General features: G+C 59.8%; 1 protein-coding gene across 1 annotated transcript; it reads left to right on the top strand.

Annotated features, from left to right (window-relative positions):
• Positions 1-3580: 3580 nt before the first annotated feature.
• LOC120391194 (E3 ubiquitin-protein ligase RNF220-like) lies at positions 3581-25223 on the top strand. Its single transcript, XM_039514654.1, has 14 exons — positions 3581-4124; positions 14309-14429; positions 14712-14754; positions 15273-15365; positions 15795-15837; positions 16648-16694; positions 17131-17257; positions 21778-21899; positions 22178-22182; positions 22378-22385; positions 22780-22852; positions 23183-23300; positions 23984-24058; positions 24922-25223. The coding sequence occupies exons 1-14, from the start codon at positions 3581-3583 to the stop codon at positions 24991-24993; spliced, it is 1491 nt and encodes a 496-aa protein (XP_039370588.1). The 3' UTR covers positions 24994-25223.
• The last annotated feature ends 664 nt before the right edge of the window (positions 25224-25887 follow it).

The following is a 25887-nucleotide window of genomic DNA, read 5'->3' as shown; positions in this document are numbered from 1 at the left end:
TCTTGATTCACCTCGCTGTGACTGTGAGCAGGATCAGGCCGGGGGGATGATTCTGGTCTACCCACAGCCTGGATGTTGAGGGAGAATTTTTAGAAATAACATTTTTAAAAGGCTCTTTGATTTCACTAACCGGATTAAACAAGACAAACCCCAACGCAGCAGTTGGGCGAGCTTGGCCAGCTCCCCAGCGGGTATAAGTGAGCATTGGCGCCTCGCGGATTTACACCGGGAGTGGGTGAAAGTGGTTTTCTCTGGGGTTGTGGTTGTTGGGGTGGGGGGCGATGGGGGACTGGCTCTGTTATTCTGGTGGCGGTGGTGGTGGTGGTGGTGGCTGATGGTTTGTTTTTGTTTTTTTTTTCCTTCTCTTGAAAGCTTTTGTGGGGAAACATTTTGTTACGAACTGAAATCAGGAGGGACTCGGTGGCAGGGGCTGATCCGGAGCCAGCGGGCAGCTTTCCCTTGGTTTCCCAGGGCGCTGGATCAGGCCCGTTGGCCGAGGAGGACTGGGCTAGTGGAGTCTGATATTGATCTCAGTTGCATGCGTGTAAATCTGGAACAAGTTCTTGATCCCCAGGGATTTACATTGGCATAAATTGGAGTCCCAGTTTGAGAACATGCTTTACGTTCAATTGGTCTTTAGCATCTGCTTCAAGTTAAGCACAAATACACATGCCTCTGCCTGGTCTCACACACACACACACACACACACACACACACACACACACACACACACACACACACACACACACACACACTGGCCTCAATAGCAGTGAGGCTGCTCCCAATCAAACACAAATCCTGGAAGCTGCTCATGACTTACTGGGCCAAATTCTGCTCTTGCATACACTGGCGTAGAGGGCTGCCGCTCCATTGGCCTCAAAGGGCCAGATCCCCAGCTGGTGTAAATCGGCATCAATCCATTGGGGCAAACGGGAGCAGACCCCCAGCCGGTGTAAATGGGCTCTGAGCCCCAACCGGGGTGAAGTGGTGTTGCCCCGTTTACACCAGCTGGGGATTTGGCCCAGTGAAATTACCCTGGTGTTACCGGGAGGAGAAGCAGGCCCTGTGGGCCCCCTGCAGCCCAGGAAGAGAGAAGGGCCCGGATTCTCTCCTCTGCGTGTGTGTGTGTGTGTGTGTGTGTGTGAGTGCGTGTGGGGTGCAGCATGTGCAAACGCCAGGAGAAAGGGGCACTTAATTTGCCTTTAATGGCCGAGTAATGGGATTAAGTGCCCCCCTGCAGCTGCGGGGGTGGGGGAGCAATCCACAAACAGGCACATCCCTCCTCCCCCCCCCCCCCCAGCAGCATCCTGTATCCTGCCCCTTGGGTCAGTGACTCACACCCTTGCCTGGGCCCTTCCCAGCTGACCCAGCCCCCTCCCAATTCGCAGCCCATTCTCTGGAGCCGCCTGAGCCACAATCCCGGCCCATCGGCTCAGGCCCCCCCTCCCCCCCAGCAGCTGTTTATCTAACTGCTCTCTTCACTTTCCCCTTTGTCCCATCAGGGGGTCTTCCTTGATTCCTTGTAATTCACCCGCCCAGACCACCCACAGTCCGGCCTGCCACAGGGCTGGGAGTGGGGTGTTAGGTGCTCCCCGCCTGCGTTTCCACCTGGGGGGGGGTTGCCGGATAACATTGAGCCCCACTACCAGAGAGGATCCACATGGGAACACGCAGAGCAAGTGGGTAAAGCAGGGGCTGAGAGGCAGGACTCCTGGAGTCCCTGCCAGCTCTGGGAGGGGAGTGGGCTCTAGTGGTTAAAGCACCCTGGGGGACTGGGAATCAGGACGCCTGGGTTCTATCCCTAGTTCTGGGAGGGGAGTGGGGTTTAATGATGCGAGAAGTGGGCACTGGGAGTCGGGACTGTGTCCCCAGCTGTGCCGCTGAATCATGTTGCTGCTCTGTGCCTCAGTTTCCCCATTGGTAAAATAGGGATAATAATGTATTTGTGCCTGTCTATCTATAGATCATGCTACATAACTGCTCGTCTAGTCACTTATAGGAACTTCGTATATAGTGGAGTAAACCAAAAGTCTCGAATGAATGTTTTCCAAGCTCCAGACGATGTATATTTCAATCCTGTTTACAGCAGAATATCTGCCAGAGGCAGAAGTGACTTCACGGGTCATAAACCCTCCTACGCATCCGTAGGCCGTAGTCTCAGCTGACAGGGGGTAGCCGTGTTAGTCTGTATCAGCAAAAACAACGAGGAGTCCGGTGGCACCTTCGAGACTAACATGGAGTGGGGTTTTCCACCCCGTGCATCTGATGAAGTGGGTTCTAGCCCACAAAAGCTTGTGCCCAAATACATTTGTGAGTCTCAGCTGACTGAGCTTACGGTGGGTCGCACCAGCTGAGGATTTGGCCTTTGTACGATGACTGTGAGGCCCACCAAGGCAGGGAGAGAATTCGGGTCGTGTTTGAGAACCGGCCCCGCGTGCTTGGACGCAACTTGGGACCTAGCAGAGACCGTCCAGCAGCTTTCCGAAGGGTGGCTGATTGTGAGCAATGCTAGGCTGCCTTTAGCACAGCGCCCCCTAGAGCCACACTCGGGCACTGGCACCAGCACTGACGGCCGCCCCTTACTGAGCCTCCCACTCGCTCCCTGCGGCACAGCGCCCCCTACCGCTTCATTGGGGTAGTGGGGCCAGCCATGCCTGCCGGGGGAGAGCGCCCCCTGCTGAGACTCCCACCTTGCTCCCTGCAGCACAGCGCCCCCTAGCGCCACAGTGGGGTCAGCACTGATTCAGACAGGCAAGCACCCCTCCCAAGCCCCGCCCCCATGCTCCATGCAGCACATGGTCCCCTAATGCTGCACTGAGGCTCTGGGGATGGCACTGATTGCCAGGGGACAGCGCCCCCTGCTGAGCCTCCACCCCGCTGCCTGCAGCACGTCGCCCCCTAGTGCCACGCTGGGGCGTTGGAGTTAGCCCTGATTGCTAGGGGAGAGCGCCCCCTGCTGACCCCCACCCCGCTCCCTGCAGCACGGCGCCCCCTGCTGAGCCCCCGCCCCGCTCCCTGCAGCACGGCACCCCCTGCTGAGCCCCCGCCCTGCTCCCTGCAGCATGGCGCCCCCTGCTGTCCCCCGCCCGCTCCCTGCAGCATGGTGCCCCCTGCTGAGCCCCCGCCCCGCTCCCTGCAGCACGGCGCCCCCAGCTGAACCCCTGCCCCGCGACCTGCAGCACGGCGCCCCCAGCTGAGCCCCAGCCCCGCTCCCTGCAGCACGGCGCCCCTGCTGGCCCCTGCCCGCTCTCTGCAGCACAGCGCCCCTGCTGGCCCCTGCCCGCTCCCTGAAGCACGGCGCCCCCTGCTGCGCCCCCGCCCCGCTCCCTGCAGCACGGCGCCCCCTGCTGAACCCCTGCCCCGCTCCCTGCAGCACGGCGCCCCCTGCTGAGCCCCTGCCCCGCTCCCTGCAGCACGGCGCCCCCTGCTGAGCCCCTGCCCCGCTCCCTGCAGCACGGCACCCCCTGCTGGCCCCCGCCTCGCCCCCTGCTGGCCCCCGCCTCGCTCCCGGCAGCACGGTGCCCCCTAGCCCGGTGGTTAATTGTCTCTCTCTCCCCTTAGGTCCCCGTGCTGTGGCACGATGGAGAACTCTCCAGGCCTCCTGAACCCCCTGGCGTCCCCAGCCCTCCTGGTCCTGGCCTCCACTTCGGAGGGCACCCGGAGCACCAGCACCCCGTGCCAGCAGCCCCGCCACTTTGGGGTGCCAGTCACCATGGAGAAGCCGTCCCAGCTGCCCTTCCTCGGCGCGGCTTATTCCCTGGTGTACCCCCACCCCGACCGCCTGGCGCCCGCCAGCCGCGACTACCCCCCGCAGCTGCTGCCCCTCCCGCCGCCTTTTGGCCCCCCCGGCCTGGAGCGGGGCGGGGTGGGCATGCTGGGCTACGGTGCCCTGCACCCCTTCGCCCCCTTCCACCTCGCCGACGACGTCGAGTGCTTCCCGGGGGGCTTCCTGGCGGGCAAGAGGCCCAAGGGCCGGAGCGGGTCGGAGCCGCCTCAGGTCTGCTGCCTGGCACTGGAGAAGGAGATGGAGGCCCAGCGCGCCCAGATGGGGTCGGAGCCCATTGGCGGGGTGTCCGGGCTGCACCCTTATAAGGGCTCCCCGAATCCACGGCATGGCAAGCCAGGTAGGGGGCGAGGGCAGCACCCCCAGCATCCCTCGGGGGTGGGGGACAGAATGGGGGAAAACAGAGGGAGAGAGAACCAGGTGGGGGACGGATCTTGGGGGGTTTGTCTGCCCCCCTGCCCAGGCCACGGGCTCTAAGCTTGGGTCCCCCTGGGGAACCCCTTCTCCCGCCTTTCTGTCCACACCCCTTTCCCTTGCCCTCCTCAGCAGCCCACCCTCGCCCTGTCTGGATCTCCCCCCCACCGCCAACACCCACTTTCCCTCACTGTATTCACCAGCTCCCCCTTCCCCTTGGCCTTCTGGGCTGCTCCCCCATCCTGGTAAACCCCCAGCTCCCTTCACCGTCTCCAACTCCCCCCCTCCCCTTGCCATCCCGGGACCCCTCCCCCCGGGGTCCCCTGCTGCCACCCATCCCCTGACTGGCCCCAGGACCTCCCCCTTGCCATTGAAGGGGCTGGCGGCTGCGTCCGGCCCTGAGTGGCCGTCGTGGAGGGGCGGGGAAGTGGCGGGGTGTGGGGCGCGCACGGGGAGCGACGCTGTGGGTGGGTTAAAGCAGGGGTCACTGCGAGTTAGGACTCCTGGGTTCCACCTCCAGCCCTGCCACTGACTCACCGTGTGACCATGGGCATGTGTCATCCCTGTGCCTGTGCCTCAGTTTCCCCCAGTGTATAATGAGGAGTAATGATGCCAATCCTCCTTTGCAACATGGTTGCAGACCATTGGCTGGGAAGGTGCCAGAAGCAGGGAAAGGAACAATAACCCCTCCGCGTGCCTCATGGGAACCGCCCCCATCAATCTGAGTCAGGATAGTGGGTAGCGAGGGAGCCACAGGACAGACCAAGAACAAACTGCAGCAGGGGCCTCAGGGGGTGGATGGTTCCTGGGCCCCCCATTTCAGGTACTCACAGCTCCCTACCCTCAGACCACACCCTGGGCCAGGTCACCCCAGAAAAGTGGATGAGCACCCTGCTCTCACCACTAGACCTCACTGCCCTCCCCAAGCCAGGGATAGAACCCAGGAGTCCTGACTCCCAGCCCTCCCTTCCCAGAGCTGGGGACAGAACCCAGGAGTCCGGGACCTATGAAGCTGCATTCTCCCCCTGGGCTTTTCTCATAGAGATGGGCTGGCCGCCACCTGCTCCAGTGGGGCTGGAAGGCTTGGGGCGGAGGTGGGTATGGCTCTCCCAGCCCCCCGCCCCCTGGTTGCTCTGGGGTCATTATCCCCAGGGCTCCTACTCTGTCTTGCATCGCTCCCCGCTCTCACGATCACACACCCACTGCACACTGTCGCACACTCACCCTCTCATGCACGCGCATGCTTCCCCAGTCACGCCCGCTCAGACACACACACTCACCCCCATCACAGCCTCTCTCTCACAATCACCCCCCCTGCACACTGTCACACACTCACCCTCTCACACACATGCACACTTCCCTACTCATGCCTGCTCAGATACACACAATCACCCCCATCACAGCCTCTCTCTCACAAGCACATGCCCCCTGCACACTGTCACACACTCACCCTCTCACACACACGCACATTTCCTCAATCACGCCCACTCAGACACACACAATCACCCCCCATCACAGCCTCTCTCTCACAATCACATACCCCCTGCACATTGTCGCACCCTCACCCTCTCACACACCTGCACGCGTCCCCAATCACGCATGCTCAGACACACACAATCCCCCCCCCATCACAGCTTCTCTCTCACAGTCACACCCCACAGGCCCTGGCACAATCATCCGCTCCCAGAGACAATCTCACGCACACACACACAGCTGGACCTCCCCCCCCACATCTGCAGCAGCTGCATCTGAAAAGGGAAAAGCCCATTGCTTGGGGGAGGCCACACCGCACTTTTGTTTACCAGGCAGAAAGGGCAGCTTATAAACAGTCACAACGCCCCCCCACCCGCCCTGTCCCCTCCACCCACCCTGCCTCCCCTCCTTCCCCTCCTCCCACCTGCCCTGACAGTGCAACTTTAGGTTGGGAAAAGCAAACAAAGCTTAGGCAGGTCTTTAAACTACTGCCCAGCCCCCTAGCTGCCCCGCCCTGAGTTCTATCCCCAGCTCCGGGAGGGGAGTGGGGTCTAGTGGTTAGATGTTGGGGGGCAGAGAGCCAGGACTCCTGGGTTCTAGCCCCAGCTGTGGGTGGGGAGTGGGGTCTAGTGGTTAGAATATGGGGCAGCTGGGAGCCAGGACTTCTGGGTTCTAGCCCCAGCTCTGGGAGGGGAATAGGACCCAGCCCCTGTGCGCCACAAATCCAGACATCTGGAGCTGGGATTTTCCTCTCTCCATTGACCCCCGCAAAATCTGCTGAGCCCCCTGAAATTGACGTACTTGGGGGGGTGGACTCTCTGTTGTTTGGGGGAAGGCTGTTTCAATCCCTCTGTTTTCCTGCGGGCGGCCTGTCCCAGCAAGCGCTCACTCTACAAACCGTCCCTGTTTGTTTTAACTCCCTGCGGTGAACCACAATTGCACGTTGGGGCCTGCCAGGGCCATGGCTAGTTGGGAGATTACAGCCCTGGCTAAAATGGTTGTGACAAATTCACCGCAGACAGCAGCTCTGTGGCAAACTCTAGGGATCCCACATAATCTCCCTGAGTTACCACATGGGCTGGGCAGACAGCAGGGGGAGGCAGCGAGCCAGCAGCCCCATCACTGACTCCCTTTGGGGCCTTGAGCCATTTCCCTGCCTCAGTTTCCCCATCGCTACAGAGCTGCAGGCGTGTGGCGCCGATGGCAAGTCAGTGGGTCTGATTCTCTTCTTCCTCACATCGGGATAAATGAGGAGTAAGCGGTGTAAATCAGCAGGTGCCTTGGTGTAGGTGAGATCAGAATCAGGCCCAATGGGCTCTATTCTGCCGCAGGCTCGGGCCTGCTTAAATTGAGCTCCTGCTCAGCATCAGCTGAATTAGCCGTGGCTGGGGGCTCATTAAGACCGGCTTTGTCCAGGAAACTGCCCTCACTCCCGATCCTACCGAGGGCGCCGTTGTACCCACAGGCCCGTGTAGACAGGACACTGGCGTCCTCGCTGCCCGTTGCCGCATGGCTCACCCAAGCCCCTCGAATTTACAGCCGAACCTAGAAATCCGGCGTCAGGGTGCCGGTCTCTGGAGCTGGGGTCCCATTGTTAGTTTAAGGCAGGGGTTCTCAACCTGTTTCTTTCGGAGTCCCCCCCCCCACACCCTGCTATAAAAACGCCAAAGCCCACCTGTGTCTCAACAACTGCTTTTCTGCATATCAAAGCCAGGGCCGGCGTTATGGGGTAGGAAGCAGGGCACTTGCCCGGTGCCCCATACCACAGGGGACCCTGTGAAGCTAAGTTGCTCAGGCTTCAGCTTTCTGCCCTGGGCTAATGCCAGCCCGCCTTGGCGGACCCCCTGAAACCTGCTCGCGGCCCCTGGACTCCTGGTTGAGAACCACTGTTTTAAGGGCTAATTGGGGTCTAAGATCAGATGACCCTTAATCCCGCACCTCCAAATTCCCAGGATCACGTCGCGTCTACACTAAGCGAGGAAACCCCTTCCGGGGAGAGCGGCTGCTTCTCTTGCTCAGCTGGGGTGTGTGTGTGTGTCTTCAGAGCGACACCGCCCCCTACAGCTGTAGCGGTGCCGGTGCCTTCTGGGAACCCCCTGCCCCATAGCCGCCAGGGCTAGAACCCTCCTGCCTCGCTGGGCATCTCTTGCGGTAGAGACGAGCCAACACGTCATAGAAAAGGGGCCTTCTGCATTGAGGCTGCTGGACCCAGGACAAACCCGGTGCCTGTCTCGGGCTTGCTCACCACTAGGGGTCTCCCCGTTGTCTCGTGGAAGAGGTTGGCATGGGCCGGGGCAGGGTGGCTTTGATCCTGCTAGGATGGGGTCCCTGCTCTGCAGCTGGGCCCAGGAGGGGTGCGCGGGGGGGTGGTAACTTGGCAATGGCAGGGCCGATGCACACAACAGAGCAACCTCTGTTTATCTCCCAGCAGGAGTCAACCACACGGTACAAACGCAACCTTTTCACGAGCCGCTGAGCAATCCGGCCTCCCCCTCCTCCACTTTGCACGGCTGTCCCACCCCAGCGCGGGGAGCTCGGGGTGGGCCTGGCTGGCCCCCTCTTTCTCTTGGATCTTGTCTTTTTGTCATGCTAATCCCCTCGCTGGGTGTATTCATCCCCTTCATTATCTCCAGGCTGCCAGGAGAACAGTGGCAGATGGATGAGATGCAGGGTAAAATGTCTCCATAATCCAGTTCATGTCCCCCTCCCCACCCCCGCAGGCACTCATTACTAATGGGGCTAAGAACCTTGCTAACCACTGGGGCAGCATGCAAACAGCATGGGCCCACCTGTGCCTACGGGGTTAAACAGAACGATGCTTCATACAGAGGCTCAACTTCAAGAACCCTCAAGTCTTAAAAAAAAAAAAAAAAAATCACAAGTCCTCCCACCCTCCATGAAATTGGCTTAAAAATCACGAGGGATTTTTTAAAAACAATACCTAGATATTTTAAATTGTACCGCTTTCCTGGGAGGGGATGGCCTGACCATTGCTTAGAGTCTTTAAAATGAGATGTAAGGATCTTCTGATGGGTGTTTTTTAATCCAGCTTCTGGGAGAAATTCGGGCTGTGTGTGGTGGGTCAGAGGTCAGGTGGGCTGGTCATGTAGGTCCCTTTCGGCCTGGGAAGCTTCCTGATGCTCCCAGCTCTGCATTAAGATAATGACTAGAATCCACTCTCATGCTTCAGGGCTGCAGCCAGTTGCATGCAGGGGTCAGGAAGGAATGTCCCAGGGCCCCCCTACCAAATGCACAATTGGCCAGATGGATCCTGGTTTTTTTTCCTGCCTTCCTCTGAAGCATCAGAGCTCAGCCACAGCTGCCACTGGGACACGGGGCAGGGTGGGCCGGTGCTCTGAGCAGATCCAGAGAATCCCTTTTTTAGCTATCTGGCTGGTGGGGCTTGCTCAGGGTCAGACTGATCGCCCGATTAGGAGTGAGGAGGAGTATTCCCCAAGTCAGATGGGCAGAGATCTTGGGGGCGATTTAGCTTCCTCTGCAGCATGAGGCTGGGATCATAGGGGCATGTCTCACCTAATCACTTCTCGGGCGTTGGTGACACCTGGGTCCCTCCTGATCTCTGCCGTTGGCGCATGACACTTTAGCTGTCCGTGGACTCAAATCTTTGATTTAACTAAAGTCATTGGGCTCAGCATGGGACGGGGGGTCCGGCAGGAATTTCGTAGCATGTGCTCTGTAGGAGGTCTGACTCGATGGTCTAGCTCGCCCTTCTGGCCTTAAACGCTCGGAAACAAAGTATTTTCCTTTTGGTTCCAGAACCTTTAGGGACCCGTTTTCCAGCATCTCTCTGCCACCACAAGGGCTAGAAATTTGCTTTTAAAAAAAAATGGAAAACTGAGATTCTCCCCTAATCCCCTGACTCCAGGGGGTGGGGCTTTAACTAAAAACTCCCTGGGTGGAATCCTGGCTCGGCTGATGTCTAAGGGAGCTTTGCTGTAGATTTCAAGAGGGCCAGGATTTCACCCGATGGATTCGCGAGGGTTTATCTAGCTCTTTAATCACTAGTATTGTTATTTACTAGCGGGTCGCTTGTTTTACACCCAGTGAGCAGCCTGGGGCCCCCATGCCTGTGATGTGTGTAGACAGCAGCAGGGAGATTTCATTGCCTGTGGCACCAAAAGGACACTGCCCAGGACCGGAGTTGAGAGGAAATCAGGATTTCCCGGTGCTCCGATTTTCACCAACATCAGCGGTGCTGAAAACATTCCCTGAAAGCTTGGAAGGGCTCAGATGTTGCATTCAGAAGTTATCGCGCAGATGGAGACACGCCACTGAGTTGATTGTAGCATCTCACTTCACTCGGTCCATTGTTTTTATTGTGTCATGGCCCGGGATCCCTTTGTGCTGGGCGCTGTAGGTTATTTATTAGGTGTATTACGGTAATGTCTAGATCTCCCAGTCATGGCCCAGGACCCCTTTGTGCTGAGTGCTATAGGTTATTTATTAGGTGTATTACGGTAACGCCTAGGAGCCCCAGGACCCTATTGCGCTAGGTGCTGTACATTATTAGGTGTATTATGGTAACTCACGGCCCAGGACCCCCGTGCGCTAGGTGCTGCAGAGACAGCCCACAGAAAGACAGGCCTTGCCCAGAGCGTTTCCAATCTAGGGTGGACTTCCCAGCCCCTCTGCTCGGGCCGCTCTCATGACACTGATCTATGCTGCCGCTCTTGGGCGTTTCGATGACCCTTCACTGCCACAGCCTCTTTGGCTTGAGAATCTCCCCACAAGGCCCTTCCAGCGCCATCGTCCCCAGGACTCGGATCTCCCCGCCTCCTGCCCGCCCTGGCCGAAAAACGCAGGGAATCTCAGACCCGAACCTCCGCAGCATCAGCCTGTCTCTGGGTCCCACCGGCCGGGCAGAAAGGTCAGGCGTGGCCAGTCCCCAGGACAGGGGTACCCCTATCCCTGCCCCACGCTCCCAGCTAAGACACACTGGGAACCCTGTGCAGGTTACTGAGGGGCTGGGGAGCTGATCCTGCCCACCCCCAGAGGCCAAATCCCCCCCGCCAGTGCCCCCTGGGTCAGAAAGAGAATGCCTGACCCCGCCCCACGGCAGTGACAAATGAGGGGGAAGGGGCCGTGCTGGGGGGCCAGGACTCCATTACATCTCACATGTATTCACAGCTCCCCGGGTGTGACCGGCCGCCCAGCTAGGGGCATAAAGCCTATTTTCCGCTCAGCTGGGCGGGCTCGGGACCCCCCACGGCACGGTTGGGAGGGGGAGGCCCCTTTGGGCCTCTCCGTCAGGCCCCCGGCGGTGACAGGGCGTGAAGAGGACAAATTGGCGTAGCTGATTCTCCCCAGGGGGGCCCCGGCCTCTAGGGGAGGGGGGAGCCCAGATCCAGCCCCTGCGAAGCAACCCAGAATGACGCCTGCTGACACACCCTCCCGATTTGTCTTTGGCAGATGGGGTGGGGTGGAGAGGGGGGCAGAGCAGACAATAGCCCTTCAGGATCTTAACTCAAGCAGAACTTTTGCCTCCATTTCCCCCTCCCCGCACTGTGCAGCCATCCACCGCCTCCTCCTTCCCGTGCCAGGGAGGGGCTGAACAATAGAGGTCCAGTGGGCGGGGGGGGGGGGGGGGCTGGACACCCCCCTGTTCCCCTGCAGACACACCCTCACTGGGCCCAGCAGCACAAAGATCGGGACTCAGGGGAGCATTATCCTCAGTCTACAGACTAGGGAAACTGAGGCGCTGGGGAGTGACTCTCCCAAGATTATGCAGAGAGCTAGTGGCTAGACTGGGAATGGAACCCAGGAGTTCTGCTCCAGCCACTAGACTCCCCTCCCCTCCCAGAGCCAGGAACAGAACTCAGAAGTCCTGGCTCCCAGCACCCCTCTGCTCTAACCACGACACCCTACCCCCCTTCCAGACCCAGGAATGGAACCCAGGAGTCCTGGCTCTCAGCACCCCTCTGCTCTAACCACGACACCCTACCCCCCATTCCAGACCCAGGAACGGAACCCAGGCATCCTGGCTCCCAGCCCCGTCTGGGGTCGGGGTCTCTGACAGCAGGGCTGAGGCCCAGTGCTCTCCATCACAGAAATGCCCAATGAAGCTGAGCTAATCACTCCCACTTCCACTCACACTCACCCACCCCTGCGCTGTTGTGTTGTTGTTACAGCTCATGACACGTTTGCAGTGAAATTGGAATCCCCACCACTGGGAATTGCCTGGTTTCCTTCAAAGCTCCGCCCCTGGCTGGTGGGAAGGCTTCCCCCCTGCCTCCGCACTGACTGGTGGTTCCTCCCCTCCCCGCCCCCTCGGTGGTGGAAGTTGGAGATTTGGAGCTGAGTTTCACTTTGAGGGGTTCTTCGGGGTTTTGTCTGACGTGGAGACTCAGAGCGAAACTCGGGAGTTGGAGCCTGCACGGATCAGCTGGGGAGAAAGTGCTGTCAGGGAACTCCAGTCAGATGGCATATTGTAAATATCGCCTGCCCTGGAGCTAACTGGGGGGAACCATTGTGCCAGGCGCTGCCCAGACCCCGACTGAGATCAGAGCCCCATTGTGCCAGGTGCTGCACAGACCCCGACTGAAATCAGAGCCTCATTGTGCCAGGCACAGCCCAGACCCCGACCGAGATCAGATCCCCCTTGTGCCAGGTGCTGCACAGCCCCCGACCGAGATCAGGGTCCCCATTGTGCCGTGTGCTGCACAGACCCTGACCAAGATCAGGGGCCCCCATTGTGCCGGGCACTGCACAGACCCTGACTGAAATCAAGGCCCCATTGTGTCAGGTGCTGCCCAGACCCTGACCGAGATCAGGGCCCCATTGTGCCGGGCGCTGCCCAGACACATGGTAGGAGACAGTCCCGCCCTACCCCACAGAGCTCACAATCTGATAGACAAGCCAGACCAAGGCTGGGTGAAAGCCCGTGCGCTAAGCCACTGCCATGGTGGAAGGATGTTCATGTAGTGACGGCATTAGACGGAGACTCAGCTGCAATTCCTGGCTCTGCCATGACTCCCTGTGTACCCTGGGGGAAGTCACGGCCCGGCTCTGTGCCTCAGTTTCCCCATCTGCAAAATGAGTTACCAAGACCCCTTCTGCCTCTCTACGTTGAAGAGCTCTCCAGGAAGGGTCTGCCTCTCCCCCTGGAGTTTGTACAGCACCAAGCGCAACAGGGCTCTGATTTTGGATAGAAACAACAATAATTATCCTCATTTTACAGATTGGGGAAACCAAGGCACGGAGCCAGACTGTGGTGAAAATCTCGGTGTTTCAATAGGAAGTAAAATCCTGAACAGTGCGGGGAGCCCATGGAAGAGCTGGGAAGTGAGGCTAAATCTCCAAAGGCCCAGATCCTCCCTTCTGGGCCCAGATCAGCTCGTGTGAGAAGCTCAGCCATCAGTATTGATATGCACGTTGTCTCGGCAGGCGTCAGTTTCGCAGGAAGTTCTACCTTGTGGCTGGAAAGTTTGGGTTTTTTTTGAGGGCAAATAAACAGAACCGAGGCACCTTGCTGACTTGTGGCCTCCTGGGACGTGGAATTGAAACTGGGCAACGTGGTGCCTTTTCAGCTCTAGTACATTGGAGGTGGGGGCAGAGGGGAAGGCTAAAAACAACCCACTGCTTGGGAAACAACATTTCATGAGGTCAGTGAGACCCAATGAGCTCTCAGCTCTGCCACGGCCTTGGTCGAGGAGCGTGCCTGCTCCGTGCCTCAGTTTCCCCTCCCCACTCCCTTTGTCTATTTAGCTGGTCAGCGGGAGTTTTGCTGCTATGAAGTCAAAGGCAGGGCTGGAACCCAGGTGTCCTGACCTCAGGCCAGTGCCCTGGATCACATCGCAGTGCCTCTGCGTGCAGCTTGCCTCTTGGGGTGCGTACAGCGCCTGGCGCAATGTGGGGGGAGGGGAGGCTGGTCTCAGTTGTTGCCTCTGGCCGCTACAACCAGGGCTGATTTTGCATCGGCTGGTAAGGAAGGCGTGTCACACCTTTGATCTCGCTGCAAAACCTTCTGTCCTCCCCCAGCCTTAATCTCTCCCTTCCATTCAGACCCTTCCTCCCACCCCTGCCAGGCAGCAGGTGCCCTGCTGTCCCTGGCTGGACACAATAACCCCAACAGGCAGCTCGGACAAAGGCTCAATGGGATTGAGTAATAGCTCGTTAACCAGGCCCTGACCCCCAGCCAGGGCTGAAGGAAGAAGCTCCCCGGGTCACATCGCAGAGGGCCGCAGCTCATTGACCAGACTGATTGATTGGGGATCTCCGCTCCCCGGGCTCCTCCGCCCCAGCTGCCCTCTGCTGGCCCCCCGGAGAGGCCTTGGCTCGGTAACCAGCCCCTCTTGCCCCTTAGGCAAGACGGGGACTTGCAGATTCAGGCCCTCCCAACAGGGGGTGCTGTGGGGAGTGGGGCAGGAGCACTGGCTGTGGGGGGAGCTCCCAGCTACCCCAGCCCTGGCCTCTCCCAGCAGGGGGCGCTGTGGGGAGCGGGGCAGGAACTCTGGCTGTAGTGGGAGCTCCCAGCTACCCCAGCCCTGGCCTGTCCCAGCAGGGGGCGCTGTGGGGAGCGGGGCAGGAGCGCTGGCTGTGGTGTGTGTGGGGGAGCAGCCAGCTGGGCGGGACGTCCCCGAGGCTGGGGGTCTGACCAGGCTGCCTCCTTTTTCCCAGGGGAGAAGAAGCTGGAGCCGTTGGCCCTTCGGTGCCCCCTTTGCCAGAGGGAGCTGCAGTGTGCGGAGCTGGGACAACACCTGCAGCAGGAGATCGAGAGACTCGCCCACCTCCTGGACAGGTATGGGAGCCCCCTCCCCTCTCTCCATGGCAGATGAGAGAGCCCCCCTCTCTTGCACAGGTACGGAGCCCCCTTCCCCTCCCCATGGACAGGTATGGGAGTCCCCTCCCCCCTCCCCATGGACAGATACGGGAACCCCCCACCATGGACAGACACAGGAGCATCCCTAGCCCAGTGAGTCAGCGAGACCCCTGGATGGCGGGGGGCTTTGTGGACTGGTCCCACTGGGGCTCTGCACTCTCCCTCCCCCCGGCAGCTCATCCTGTCCGTCTCTCTCCTCAGGGAGGCCACGACCCCTCTGGAGGACGCCCAGAGATCGTCCCAGGTGAGCTCCCACCTCGCCCCCCGGCTCCGGGGATGGCTGTTGCAAAGGGATTTTGTCCCTCTCTCCCCCCCTGCGGGGTTCCCCCCACATCCCCATCACCCTTCCTGGGGAGGGGCACTAGAGGCTGAAGTCTCCCCTGTGGGTGAACTCCAGGGGGCGCTATCCTGACCCAGCCCAGCCCAGCCATTGCCCCAGCTCACAGGCTGTAAGAGGCAAGGGTAGAGGTGGTGAACACTGATTCTTCGCAGAGAGCTACTGAGACTGGAATAGCCGGGAGCTCATCCCACAGCCAGTGCTCCTGCCCCGCTCCCCACAGCACCCCCTGCTGGGAGAGGCTGGGACTGGAGCAGCCAGGAGCTCCGCCCCACAGCCAGCGCCCCCTGCTGGGAGAGCTTGGACACCAAATGTCCATAATCACTCCACCCCCAGGGGCTCCAGCCATCCCGCTGCTCTCCCCCTGCTGCTCCAGCCCCCCATGATCAGCGGCGCAAGCTCACCCCTCACATCTTCCCTTCCAGTCTCCAGCGATCTCTGCTCAGGATGGCACCGACTCTCCCCAGGGGTCGCCGCAGGCCTACGAGGACGGGTACAACAAGGTGGACAGGCAGCAGGTGCGCTCCCCTGACCACATCCCTCCACAGGGACTCGAACTGGGGACCTTCGGCTGCACAGACACTAGCCCCAAACATGGGAGATAAAGGGGCCCTTCCCCCGGCTGGTGTAGCTGGCTGTTGTAGTACCCAGACTTTGCCAGTAGAGGGAGACACGATTGCATGGACTAAGCCAGGGTGTTGCAGGAGGTTAGCAATCCAGCCTGGAGCCATGTGGTGGGGGTTGGGGGGCCTGACTTGGGATCCCCTTTCTCCCTGACCTCTGGGCAGGGAGGAGGCTCCGCAGATGCATCTGGGAGAGGGGAAGCCATCCACCCACGCTCTCCAGCTGGGGCGAGCCGCTTAGAGCCTGCCTGGGCAGGGGAGGCGACACAAGAGCAGTTTTCTTCCTTCGCCTGAGACTCACCCCTTTGCTTTCTCCCCCCACAGACCTTTCTGCGGGTGAAGTCAAACCGGGAGGGCCGCATGGGAGGTGAGAAGGGGACTCAGCTTGGATCTGGGCTGGTGGGGGGTGGCATTTATACTGGGAGGGTCGGGTCGGACTGAACCTTCAGTGGTGGATCAATGCTGATAAGGGGTGGGAAGGTCTAGTGGTTAGGGCATGAGACCTGGACCTGCATACACAGGGGTTTCAATTCCTGGCTTGGACACCAAGTGTCACCTAGTGGTTAGAGCTGGGACTCTAGTTTTAGAAGAGAAGTAGCATCTAACGGTGCGGGTGGACTTTTCCCAGCCATGCCTCTTACTGACTGCGTGGCATGTCACTGCTCCGTGACTCGGTTTCCCCATATTTGTCAAGTGGTGGGGGAGGGATAGCTCAGTGGTTTGAGCATTGGCCTGCTAAACCCAGGGCTGTGAGCTCAGTCCTTGAGGGGACCGTTTACGGGATCTGGGGCAAAAATCTGCCTGGAGATTGGTTCTGCTTTAAGCAGGGGGTTGGACTCGATACCTCCTGAGGTCCCTTCCAACCCTGAGATTCTATGAATAACATTGAGCCACTGTGGAAGTCTCACAGGGGAGGCACTTTGGAAGCAGAAAGCCTGACCCTGCTTTTGCAGACCCCGTTGCTTTCGGAACTTAATAACCTGAGCAGGTTGGATTGCAATCTGGGCCCCGATCCAGTGACTCCATCCCCCTGAGTTGTCCCCTGCCCAGGTCCCTCCATGGAGATCCAGCTGCCCACCCCCCATGAGCTGTCCAGCGCTCCCCATCAACCCCCTCTCCAGGGATGCACAGCCTCCCCCTGGAAGGTGCTTTCCGATCTGTCTCTCTTGTCTTGCAGCCAGAGCCGGACGGTTTAAACGGATCAGACCCTGCCTGGAGGAGCAGGTGAGGATCCGGGGCTGGGTGTCTGGGTGTGCATGGATCGGGCCCAGCATATAAGGGATTTAGCCCCAGAGATCGCCCCTGAGTGGTGCCGTGTTAAACTGCAGCCTAAGGGCCAAGGATGAGGGCAGGCATTTTAATATGGGATTGCAGTAGAGACAGTCGTGTGGAGAGTGAAACTGCCCCCAGCAAGGCTCGATACCAAGCTAGATGGGCCCATGGGTCTGATCCAGGACGGCAGGAAGTGGGGGGATATGGGGCTACTTGAACCCGTGGGTCTGATCCACAGCAGTGCGGCCAGGGTGGGGGGATACTAGATTGCAGAGGTGTCCCTTGAGGGGAGACGGTCTCTGCTTCCCACCCCTACCAAGGATCAAACTCCCAGCAGCAAGAGACAGACTCCCCCTGCATACGTCCGGTGTCTGTGTCTCTCCCGGAGGCCCAGATGGAGGGGCCTCTCCCCAGGGGCTCCAGGCTGGCCGAGGCGGAGGACGAATTCTCCGAGGGGAGCCACTGCGGTGGGTACGAATATCGCAGCCCGAAGAAAAACGTCCTGGAGACAAAAGGTAGGAGGCAGCTCTCGCGATGGGGACAGATTGGGGGGGGGTGGCTTGGGAGGCATGTGTGTGGGTCCCTGCCCCCCTGGGTATGTGAATTCTCTTCTCACCCCTCCCTCTTCCTCGCTTCCCCCCTCCCCTGCTGCTCTGGCTGCGTCTGAGCGAGGCTTGGAGCTGTTCTGGGTCAGTTACTCCCAGGTGCCTCTAGGCTGCTCTAGTGACCTTAAATGGGGATGGAAATGGCCCACCAGGGGTCTCTGGGGCTGGCATGGGGCCAGGGTTAGGGTTCTGCACCAGTCTGGCGGGGAGGGGATCATTCACTGCACTGTGGCTATTCCTGACCTCCAGGGCCGACGGGGGGTGGATCGGGGCGTAGTTAGGGCTGTGGCTATTCTCTTCTTTCCCTAGGGGGCGGAGCATAATTTAGAGCGGCCTCCAGGCTGCTCTACCTGCAGCATGGGCTGGGAATGTGTGGAGCATAAAGGTAGCTTCAAGCAACTTTCCCTCTCTCCCTCCACCGTCCCAAGCACAGGAAGGGAGTAACTGAGAATTCACCCGTGCTGGGTCTGTTGAGCACTGGGCTGCACTGGCTCTGAGCCAGCCTGGTGTTCCTACCCCCTCCCCAAAGGAGCTCTCTGGAGAGGGAGGAGGCTGTGCACAGCTGTGGAGCTACCAGATGAGTTTGTTACATTGGTGTTAGAGTCGGAGCAGAACCTTTGATGCTGGAAAATGGGCTTGGTCAGACTAAAGTAGGGTGTGATACACCTGTGTGTACTGGGGGCGAGACCACTGCCCTCTACTGGATGGAATCAGAATGCTCTGGTATGTGTCATAAGCCCTGTATTGCTAATGGAGATTCTCCTTTAATTCAGGCAGCAGAAGTTTAACCCTTTGGAGGAGGAGAAGGCTCTGTCCCCGAGGCCCCCTGTGTATGGCTTAGCTGAAATCCAGGGCGTCTGTGCTCCGCAGGGCAGAGATTCCAGGCAGATTCACCCCCTCTGCTTTGTTCTTGTTTTTAAATCCAAACCCCTCTCCACAGCACGTTCCCCAGCCAGATGCAGAAACGTCACAAATTTCAGTTCCTCAAACCCACACCTGGATTTGTACAGACTGGTTGGCTCAGCAGAGCCCAGCTGAGAAATCTGACAGTTTCCTGTACTTCATGCTTCCTGCCCTCAGTTCAGCCTGGGCTCAGTTCCTTGCTATGGCATTCACATCCCAAAGGACCTAATGGGATTGGGGGGGGGGGCTGGGAGTCAGGACTCCTGGGTTCTATCCCCAACTCTGGGAAGGGAGTGGAGTCTAGTGATTAGAGCTGGGGGGGGGGGTAGGTTTGGGATCAGGACTCCTGGTTTCTATCAGTTGCTCTGGGAGGAGAGTGGGATCTAGTGGTTAGAACACGGGGGGCTGGGAGTCAGGACTCCTGGGTTCTATCCCCAGCTGTGGGAGGGCAGTGGTTACCTAGTGCTTAGAACACTGGCTGTAGTATTGTCTAGTGGTTGGAGCAGGGGACTGGGAACCAGGACACCTGGGTTCTCTTCCTCTGTGTGACCATGGTCAAGTCATGCCCCCCTGCCCCGGGCCCAGTGTGCCTCAGTTTCCCTATTTGTATCACGGGAGTTATACTTCCCAGGGTGGGTTGTGAATCTTTCCAAAGCCCTTTGACACAATCCTTAGCTCAGCTGGCTGGTGCTAGAAGAAAGGCAGGATGGTCCAATGAGTCTAGGATGAGGGAGACCAGGGTTCAAGTCCCTGCTCGGCCACAGACTTCCTGTGTGACCTGGGGCAAGTTACTTAGCCTCTCTCTGCCTCTGGTATTATCCCATCTGTACAACGGGGATAATAGCCCTGCCCTGCCTCCTGGGGGGTTGTGAGGATGTGTAGATTGTGAGGTGCTCAGATGCAATGAGAATGGGGGCCGCCTGAGATAGACTATAAAATACAACGCGTTGTTAATTATCAGTGGTAATTAGCAGCAAAGGTGGGGGTGGGGCAGGAGAGAGGGCAGCCTCAGATCCCTCAATGGAAAGTGGGAAGCCTACAGAATGGACACCTAGGTCCAGCTCCCTAGCTGGCGTAAACTGGTGTCACTCCACAGGGGGAGACCAGCTCCCAAGCTGGTGTAAACTGGTGCCACTCCATTGGAGTCGGTGGAGCTCTGCTGCTTTACACCGGCTGAGGATCTGGCCCTTGTGGAATAACTTGCCCCAGATCCCCCCCCTTTCCTGGGGGGTTTGCCCCATGGGAACAGGACGGAGATCCTTGGCGGAAGAGCTTCCAGGCCCAGCTGGAGCAGAGCCGGGGGGCAGGTGGGTGGGATGGAGCAAGGGGCAGAGTCACCGACTAAGCAGGGCCATGGGCGGAGGTTGCTGCCTTCTGCGAGGCGGTGGGCCCTCAACAGAGGTCAATGCAGGAGGGGATACCTGGCATGTGACCCCGCAGGGCCTGTTAGCGCCCAGTAGTTCATGGGCTCCAGAGGCTGCATGGGAGGCAGAGGAGCAGCAGCAGGAGGAGGTGGATGGATGCAGGATGTGGGCTCTGGGGCAGCCTCACTGCCCCCTCCAATCCTTCAGTGTGATGCTGGGCGGGGGCTTAACTGGAAAGGGGGGAGCGGCTTCTGTAGAGTGGATCGTTCAGGACACCTGGGTTCTCGTCTTGGCTCAGCCACTGACGTACTGTGTGGCCTAGGGAAAGTTGTGTTGCCCCTCGGTGCCTCAGTTTCCCCTCCCAGCCTGTGTCTATTTGGAGCGTAAACTCTTCAGGGCAGGACTTGTTCTGTGTCCGAGGCGCACTGGGAACCTGATCTCCGTTGGGGGATCTTAGATGGGAAGCTCCCTAGGGCAGAAACGATCTCTTTGCTCTGGGTCTGTGCAGCACCCAGCACAAGGATGTCCTTAGGTGCTACCGTAATACACCTAATAAATAATGTTCAGCGCCCCGCACAATGGAGTCCTGCTGGGCCATGACTGGGGTGCCTAGGTGCTACCGTAATACACCTAATAAATAATGTTCAGCGCCCCGCACAATGGAGTCCTGCTGGGCCATGACTGGGGTGCCTAGGTGCTACCGTAATACACCTAATAAATAATGTTCAGCGCCCCGCACAATGGAGTCCTGCTGGGCCATGACTGGGGTGCCTAGGTGCTACTGTAATACACCTAATAAATAAGGAACTATACTGACACTCGTCCTGGTGGGGGGGGGCAGAGTTTTAGTCCAGTTATGCTTGCCATCCTCCGCCCCCCCGTCTTCCTCACAAAAAATTGTGCAAAGTCTGAGTTTTGCTGAACAAAAACAAACGTCAAACCCGGCGAACTTTGCACGAGATGGAATTTTTGTTGGGATTATCGCTTTGCTGGGCGCCGAGGACAAAAGCGGCAGGGGGTCCCGAGGCTTTCGGAGAGGAGCCGGTGGCCCCGGTTCTTAAAGATCGGGCATTGCGGTGATACTGTCCAGCTCGGGGCCCCGTTACGCTAGGTGCTGTACAGACCTGTTGTCCCATGCTAATGCTGCAAGGGAGCGAGGAGAGGGCTGTTTAATTTTGTACTTAAAACCGGGGCCTGTCTGGCACCCCCCTGGCACCCCACCGGCACTCCCCCCCACTTTTGTTGCCACCCAGGATCTGCCTGGGCTGTCGTGAAACAGGATCTGCTGTCCCTGGGAGGGGGGAGGTGCTGCTGCCCCTAGAGCAGTGCAGCTGGGGAGGCTGTCTCCCTGCCCCCCCTCCCCGCCCCCAGTGTCTCCCAGTTCAGGTTGTCATGGCGGAATCCCCTGGCATTGTGGTTCCCACTTCCTCCGCTCGCCCCTCTGTCTGCGGTATCTGAGCAGAGACTTCCCCCAGAGGGACAGTTGTATTACTATACCTGGGGGCGGCAGGGTGGGGGCATTGCTACCCTTATTTCAGGAGCCTGTGCCCCTGCCTGCCGCCCACCCCACCAGCTGCCTTCCTGCCCCCCCTTCCCTGCACATCTGTTCCACCAATCCGCTCCCCAAAGCCACCGTCCTTTCGGGGTTCCCCACCAGGCCAGTGGGGTACAGCGATGAGCTGGCCTCCCTCATCCGCCTCTCCCTCCTCATGCTGCTGGCTGACCTTGGGCAAGTCACCTCCCTGCCCCATGCCTCAGTTTCCCCTCTACCTTCCATCTACTTAGATTGTAAACTCTCTGGGGCACTGTCTCTTGCCGGGTGTTTGTGCAGCGCCTGGTGCAACGGAGGGGCCCGTGATCCCAGTCGGGTGTGGGTCTGTGCAGTGCCTGGCGTGATGTGGGGTAGGGAGGGAAGTCTGATCTCAGTTGGGAGGAATCTCAGTCAGATGCTGCCATAATACAGCGGTAACGCCGTTCGTTTCTCCCCCATCCCCGACTGGCCACGCGTAGAGATTGATGAGTGAGCTCCAGCCCTGGCTAAGAGAGCCGGCTTTTCTACCTCAGCCAGCAGAGCCTGATGCCGTTAGATCTCGGGGTCGCGGGTGGGGTCCATACAGCTGATGCCCAGCGCTGTATTAAGAGCCCCTTCCCCATCTCTCCCAGACTGCAGACTCTTGGTGGCACAGAGCAGCGACGAGGCGGACATGGATTCGGATGGTGACGAGCTGCCGGCCTTCGCCAAGCAGACGTATCCTGCTCCCTGTGGGGCTGAGGGAGGAGCAGGCGTAAGGGCTGGGAGGTTTCCCTTCTGCCCCTAGACTAGGTGGCCATTCAGAGAAGTGGCGGGGTAGCAAAACCCCACGGCTGCACCATTCGCACCCGCAACTCACAGAGTTGCGGCCCGGCCCTGCTTCCAGGCCGCACAGCCCTGCAGCTTGAGCTGATGGAGCGCTCCCCCGGCTGGCAGCGGTAGTAAGTCCCTTAGTCGCTCCCACGTGGACCCAGCAGCTGGTGATGTGCCACGCCCTCTATAGGAGCGGGGAGGAGACAGCACACACGCTAGTTGCCGTCAGCACCAGCCCAGCTGATCAGCGCTCGGGCAGCCTGGAGCAGAACCGGAGGCCAAGGTTGGATTGAAGCGTCATGCTGGGCCGGAGGTGAACTCGCACTCAGTGGAGTGGGATCTAGTGCTTAGAACAGCGTGGGCTGAGAGCTGGGGCATCTGGGTTCTAGTCCTGGCTCTGGAAGGGCAGTGGGGTCCAGTGGTTGGAGCAGGAGGGCAGTGACTCAGGACGTGACTTTCTGGGCCTGACACTGAACTCTGCCTCCCTCTTTAATTCAGGCAGGTTTCTTTGCCTGTTGTGCCTCAGTTTCCCCCTCCCCACCTTCCCCAGCCAGTTTGCAAAGTGCTTTGAGATCCTTGAATGAAGGGCAAAGCACACCTGGGATCTGTATCACGTCGTGGCCTGGACCGCGGGCTCTATAATCGGCACGTTCCACGACCGCCTCTTTCGGCAAACTCAGCCCGGGCCACCTCCCTGATTTCAGCCCCGGCTTTTGGGGGGACACTGTCTAGATCCCTGGAGCTCTCCGGCTGTGGGGGGAGGGGCCTGTAAGGGTATTGTCTCTTCCTTCACTGCCACCTGACCAGGTGCCTGTCTGCAGTCTCGAAGAGCGCCCCAGCGGAGGAGGACAGCAGGAAGCCAGGGGGCCTGGGTGCACCTGGGACGGCAAGAGGGTAAATCAGGGGGGGCTCCCGCTTTCTCTTGGCTTCCTTCCAGTGCCCTGTTGCTCAGTGGCTGAGCCGCTCCAAGGGCTCCCGGGTGTGTGCCCTCGACTGCCCTGACCTGCCCCCTCCATCGCGCCATCCTGCTAAGAGATGGCCCCGGCTCAGCGCTGTCCGTCTATCTTCTCTCTCCCAGCCCTGCCCCAGAATCCCAGCACTCCCTCGGGTCGTCTGGATCCGAATTCTGGCTTAGCTTAATCTCTAGTCGCCTTCTCCCCCCTGCCTTGCTCATGTCCAGTGCCAGCCTCTCAGCTTCTCTCCAATCCTCTCCTGTCCCCGCAGCAAGGTGGAGGAGGAGGAGGGAGATGCCACCCTCACCATGGAGCTGCTGAAGGCTCAGATCCAGGAGCTGCGGCGACGGCTCCTCCGGAAGGACTCGTACAAATGCCACATTTGCCTGGTAAGGGTGGCCCATCCCCCGGCTTGTTACCACCCCCTCACACACACACACTGGGCCCAGGAAGCAAAATTTGGACCCGGATCCGACATATTAAGATCCGGGGGTTTTGACCTGGCATCTGAACGAGCAAGTTCACGCGACTGGCTCCCAGTGCAGAGCAGTTAGAGGTGGAGATGCTGTGATGTCCTCCCCCCCCCATCTCTGCTTGGGACCAAAACACGAGGTCTGGATTCCACTCCCTCCAGAGTCTGGCATCATTCTGGATACTTGAGTAGCCAGGAGCTCCCCTCCCTGCAGCTAGCGCTCCCGCCCCGCTCCCGACAGCGCCCCCTGCTGGAAGAGGCTGGGGGTGGACTAGCCGGGAGCTCCCCCGCAGCCAGCGCCCCCGCCCTGCTCCCTACAGCGCCCCCTGCTGGGAGAGGCTGGGGGGGACTAGCCGGGAGCTCCCCCGCAGCCAGCGCCCCCGCCCTGCTCCCGACAGCGCCCCCTGCTGGGAGGCTGGGGGACTGGCCGGGCTCCCCCGCGCAGCCCCCCCCGCCTGCTCCCGCCCCGCCCCCCTGCTCCCGACAGCGCCCCCTGCTGGGAGAGGCTGGGGGTGGACTAGCCGGGAGCTCCCCCGCAGCCAGCGCTCCCGCCCTGCTCCCTACAGTTCTTTCCCAATGTTCAGTCTCTTTCCTTTCCAGGACTCGTACTCTGTGCCTTTGACTTCGATTCAGTGTTGGCACATCCACTGCGAGCAGTGCTGGCTCCGGACCCTGGTAACGCCCCCCCGCCCCCCTGTTCCCTTTGGGCTCCCTGCCCATGCTCCATTATCCGCTCCAGAGCATGAAATACACAGTCCAGAGACACCCCTTGCGCATTTCACTGCATAACCCCCCTGCTAGCTCTCCTCTCCCCGAGTCGCTGCTGTGAGCCCCCCCAATGCTGGCTTGACTCCAGGCATTGATGGCAGGTCAGACCTGCCCAGCCCTCTGTTCTGTACCATTCAAGCTCTCATGCCGTGCCCATCACCATGGTCCCTGGGCACCTGCTCATCACCATGGTCCCTGGGCCCCTGCCCATCATGCATCAACTCACATGACTGCTATTGGTTTCTTATTGTGCTCTTGAAGGGAAGTCTGGTCCGGTGGTTAGAGCAGGGGGGCTGGCAGCCAGGACACCTGGGTTCCATTCCCAGCTCTGGGAGAGGAGTGGGGTCTAGTGGTTAGAGGAGGGCGGGATGGGAGACAGGACACCTGGGTTCCATTCCCAGTTCTGGGAGAGGAGTGGGGTCTAGTGGTTAGAGGGGGGCGGGATGGGAGACAGGACACCTGGGTTCCATTCCCAGTTCTGGGAGAGGAGTGGGGTCTAGTGGTTAGAGGGGGGCGGGATGGGAGACAGGACACCTGGGTTCCATTCCCAGTTCTGGGAGAGGAGTGGGGTCCAGTGAATTGGGGGGGTCAGGGTTCTCAGCTCCTATTCCTAGCGCTAACACTTAGCACCCAGAGGTAGCTGCATTTCAGTGGCAGGTGACGGGCGTGCTGAATGCAGGGTGCTCTGCCGGAGTCGGGGGGGGGTGCATTGTTAACCATTGACCAGATCTCTTTTAAAGCTTGACGTCTCCCGCTGCCCTTTCTTCCAGGGCTCCAAGAAGCTCTGCCCGCAGTGCAACGCCATCACGTCCCCCGCCGACCTGCGGCGCGTGTACCTATGATCTCAGGCCAGCCTCCCAGCCCCGATGGCTGCATCCTTCAGCACGAGCCACGCATCCCGCTCCCCCCAGGCCCCCCCACTGCAGACTGAACTCAAAGTGGGAGGCTGCTGACCCGCTAAAACCACCTGCCACCCATCCTGGGACGTGAAAGCAAAAGGAGCTACACCTGCTCCGGGCATGGGGTGTGACTTGCCGTGGCATCCCCTCGCCACGGCCAGGAGCGGGGGGGACGGACGGACTGGGGGGGGCTGCTTTCCTGTGGCCCGTTTCCCCTTCTGCCCCCTCTTGTTTGTCTTCTGTTCATTAAGTAAAACCTATTTTTAGTAACGCTTGACCCTGGCCTGAATGCGTCGCTCCCACCCCTCCAAAGAGAGCCGCTGACGGCGGGGGGCATGTGGCGAACACGCCCAGGCCCTGCTCCCAGGCTGGGGCGCCCCTGACCCCAGGCTCAAGTCCTGGCTCTGCCACACACTCCCAGAGGGAGTGGGGTCTAGTGGGTTGGGGATCAGGACTCCTGGGTCCCCTTCCTGCTTGGGGGGAGGGGCAGAAGGGGGCTTGCGGTCAGGACTCCAAAGAACCCAATTCGCCCTGGCTCTGCAGCTCAGGATCTCCCAGCCCCAGGGCCGCCCAGAATGGGGCAAGTGGGGCAATTTTCCCCAGGCCCTGCAGGGGTCCCAGGAGAATCTAGTATTTTATAGGATTGCAACTTCTTTTTATGGAAGGGGGCCCCGAAATTGCTTTGCCCCAGGCCCCCTGAATCCTCTGGGCAGCCCTGTCCTGGGGATCTGTCTCCGGCCGCATATGGCTAGTGACCTCATGCAGCTCACTGCCCCTCGGCGGAGCCTCAGTGCTCCCGGCCTGACCCTGGGGGGCAGCGGTTAGGGGCTGATTGAC

The sequence above is a fragment of the Mauremys reevesii genome, linkage group 25, assembly GCF_016161935.1.
Source record: "Mauremys reevesii isolate NIE-2019 linkage group 25, ASM1616193v1, whole genome shotgun sequence".
NCBI lineage: Eukaryota > Metazoa > Chordata > Testudines > Geoemydidae > Mauremys > Mauremys reevesii.
The sequence above is the reverse complement of the archived record's forward strand: the minus strand, read 5'-3'. Positions and strand labels throughout refer to the sequence as shown.

What these genes read in the sequence shown, in the direction of transcription:
- LOC120391194 (XM_039514654.1), top strand. Translation starts at nt 3,581, where the DNA reads ATGGAGAACTCTCCAGGCCTCCTGAACCCCCTGGCGTCCCCAGCCCTC. An exon ending in TCCACGGCATGGCAAGCCAG is followed by an intron (nt 4,125 to 14,308) that starts GTAGGGGGCGAG and finishes CCTTTTTCCCAG; the next exon opens with GGGAGAAGAAGCTGGAGCCG. An exon ending in AAACGTCCTGGAGACAAAAG is followed by an intron (nt 17,258 to 21,777) that starts GTAGGAGGCAGC and finishes CATCTCTCCCAG; the next exon opens with ACTGCAGACTCTTGGTGGCA.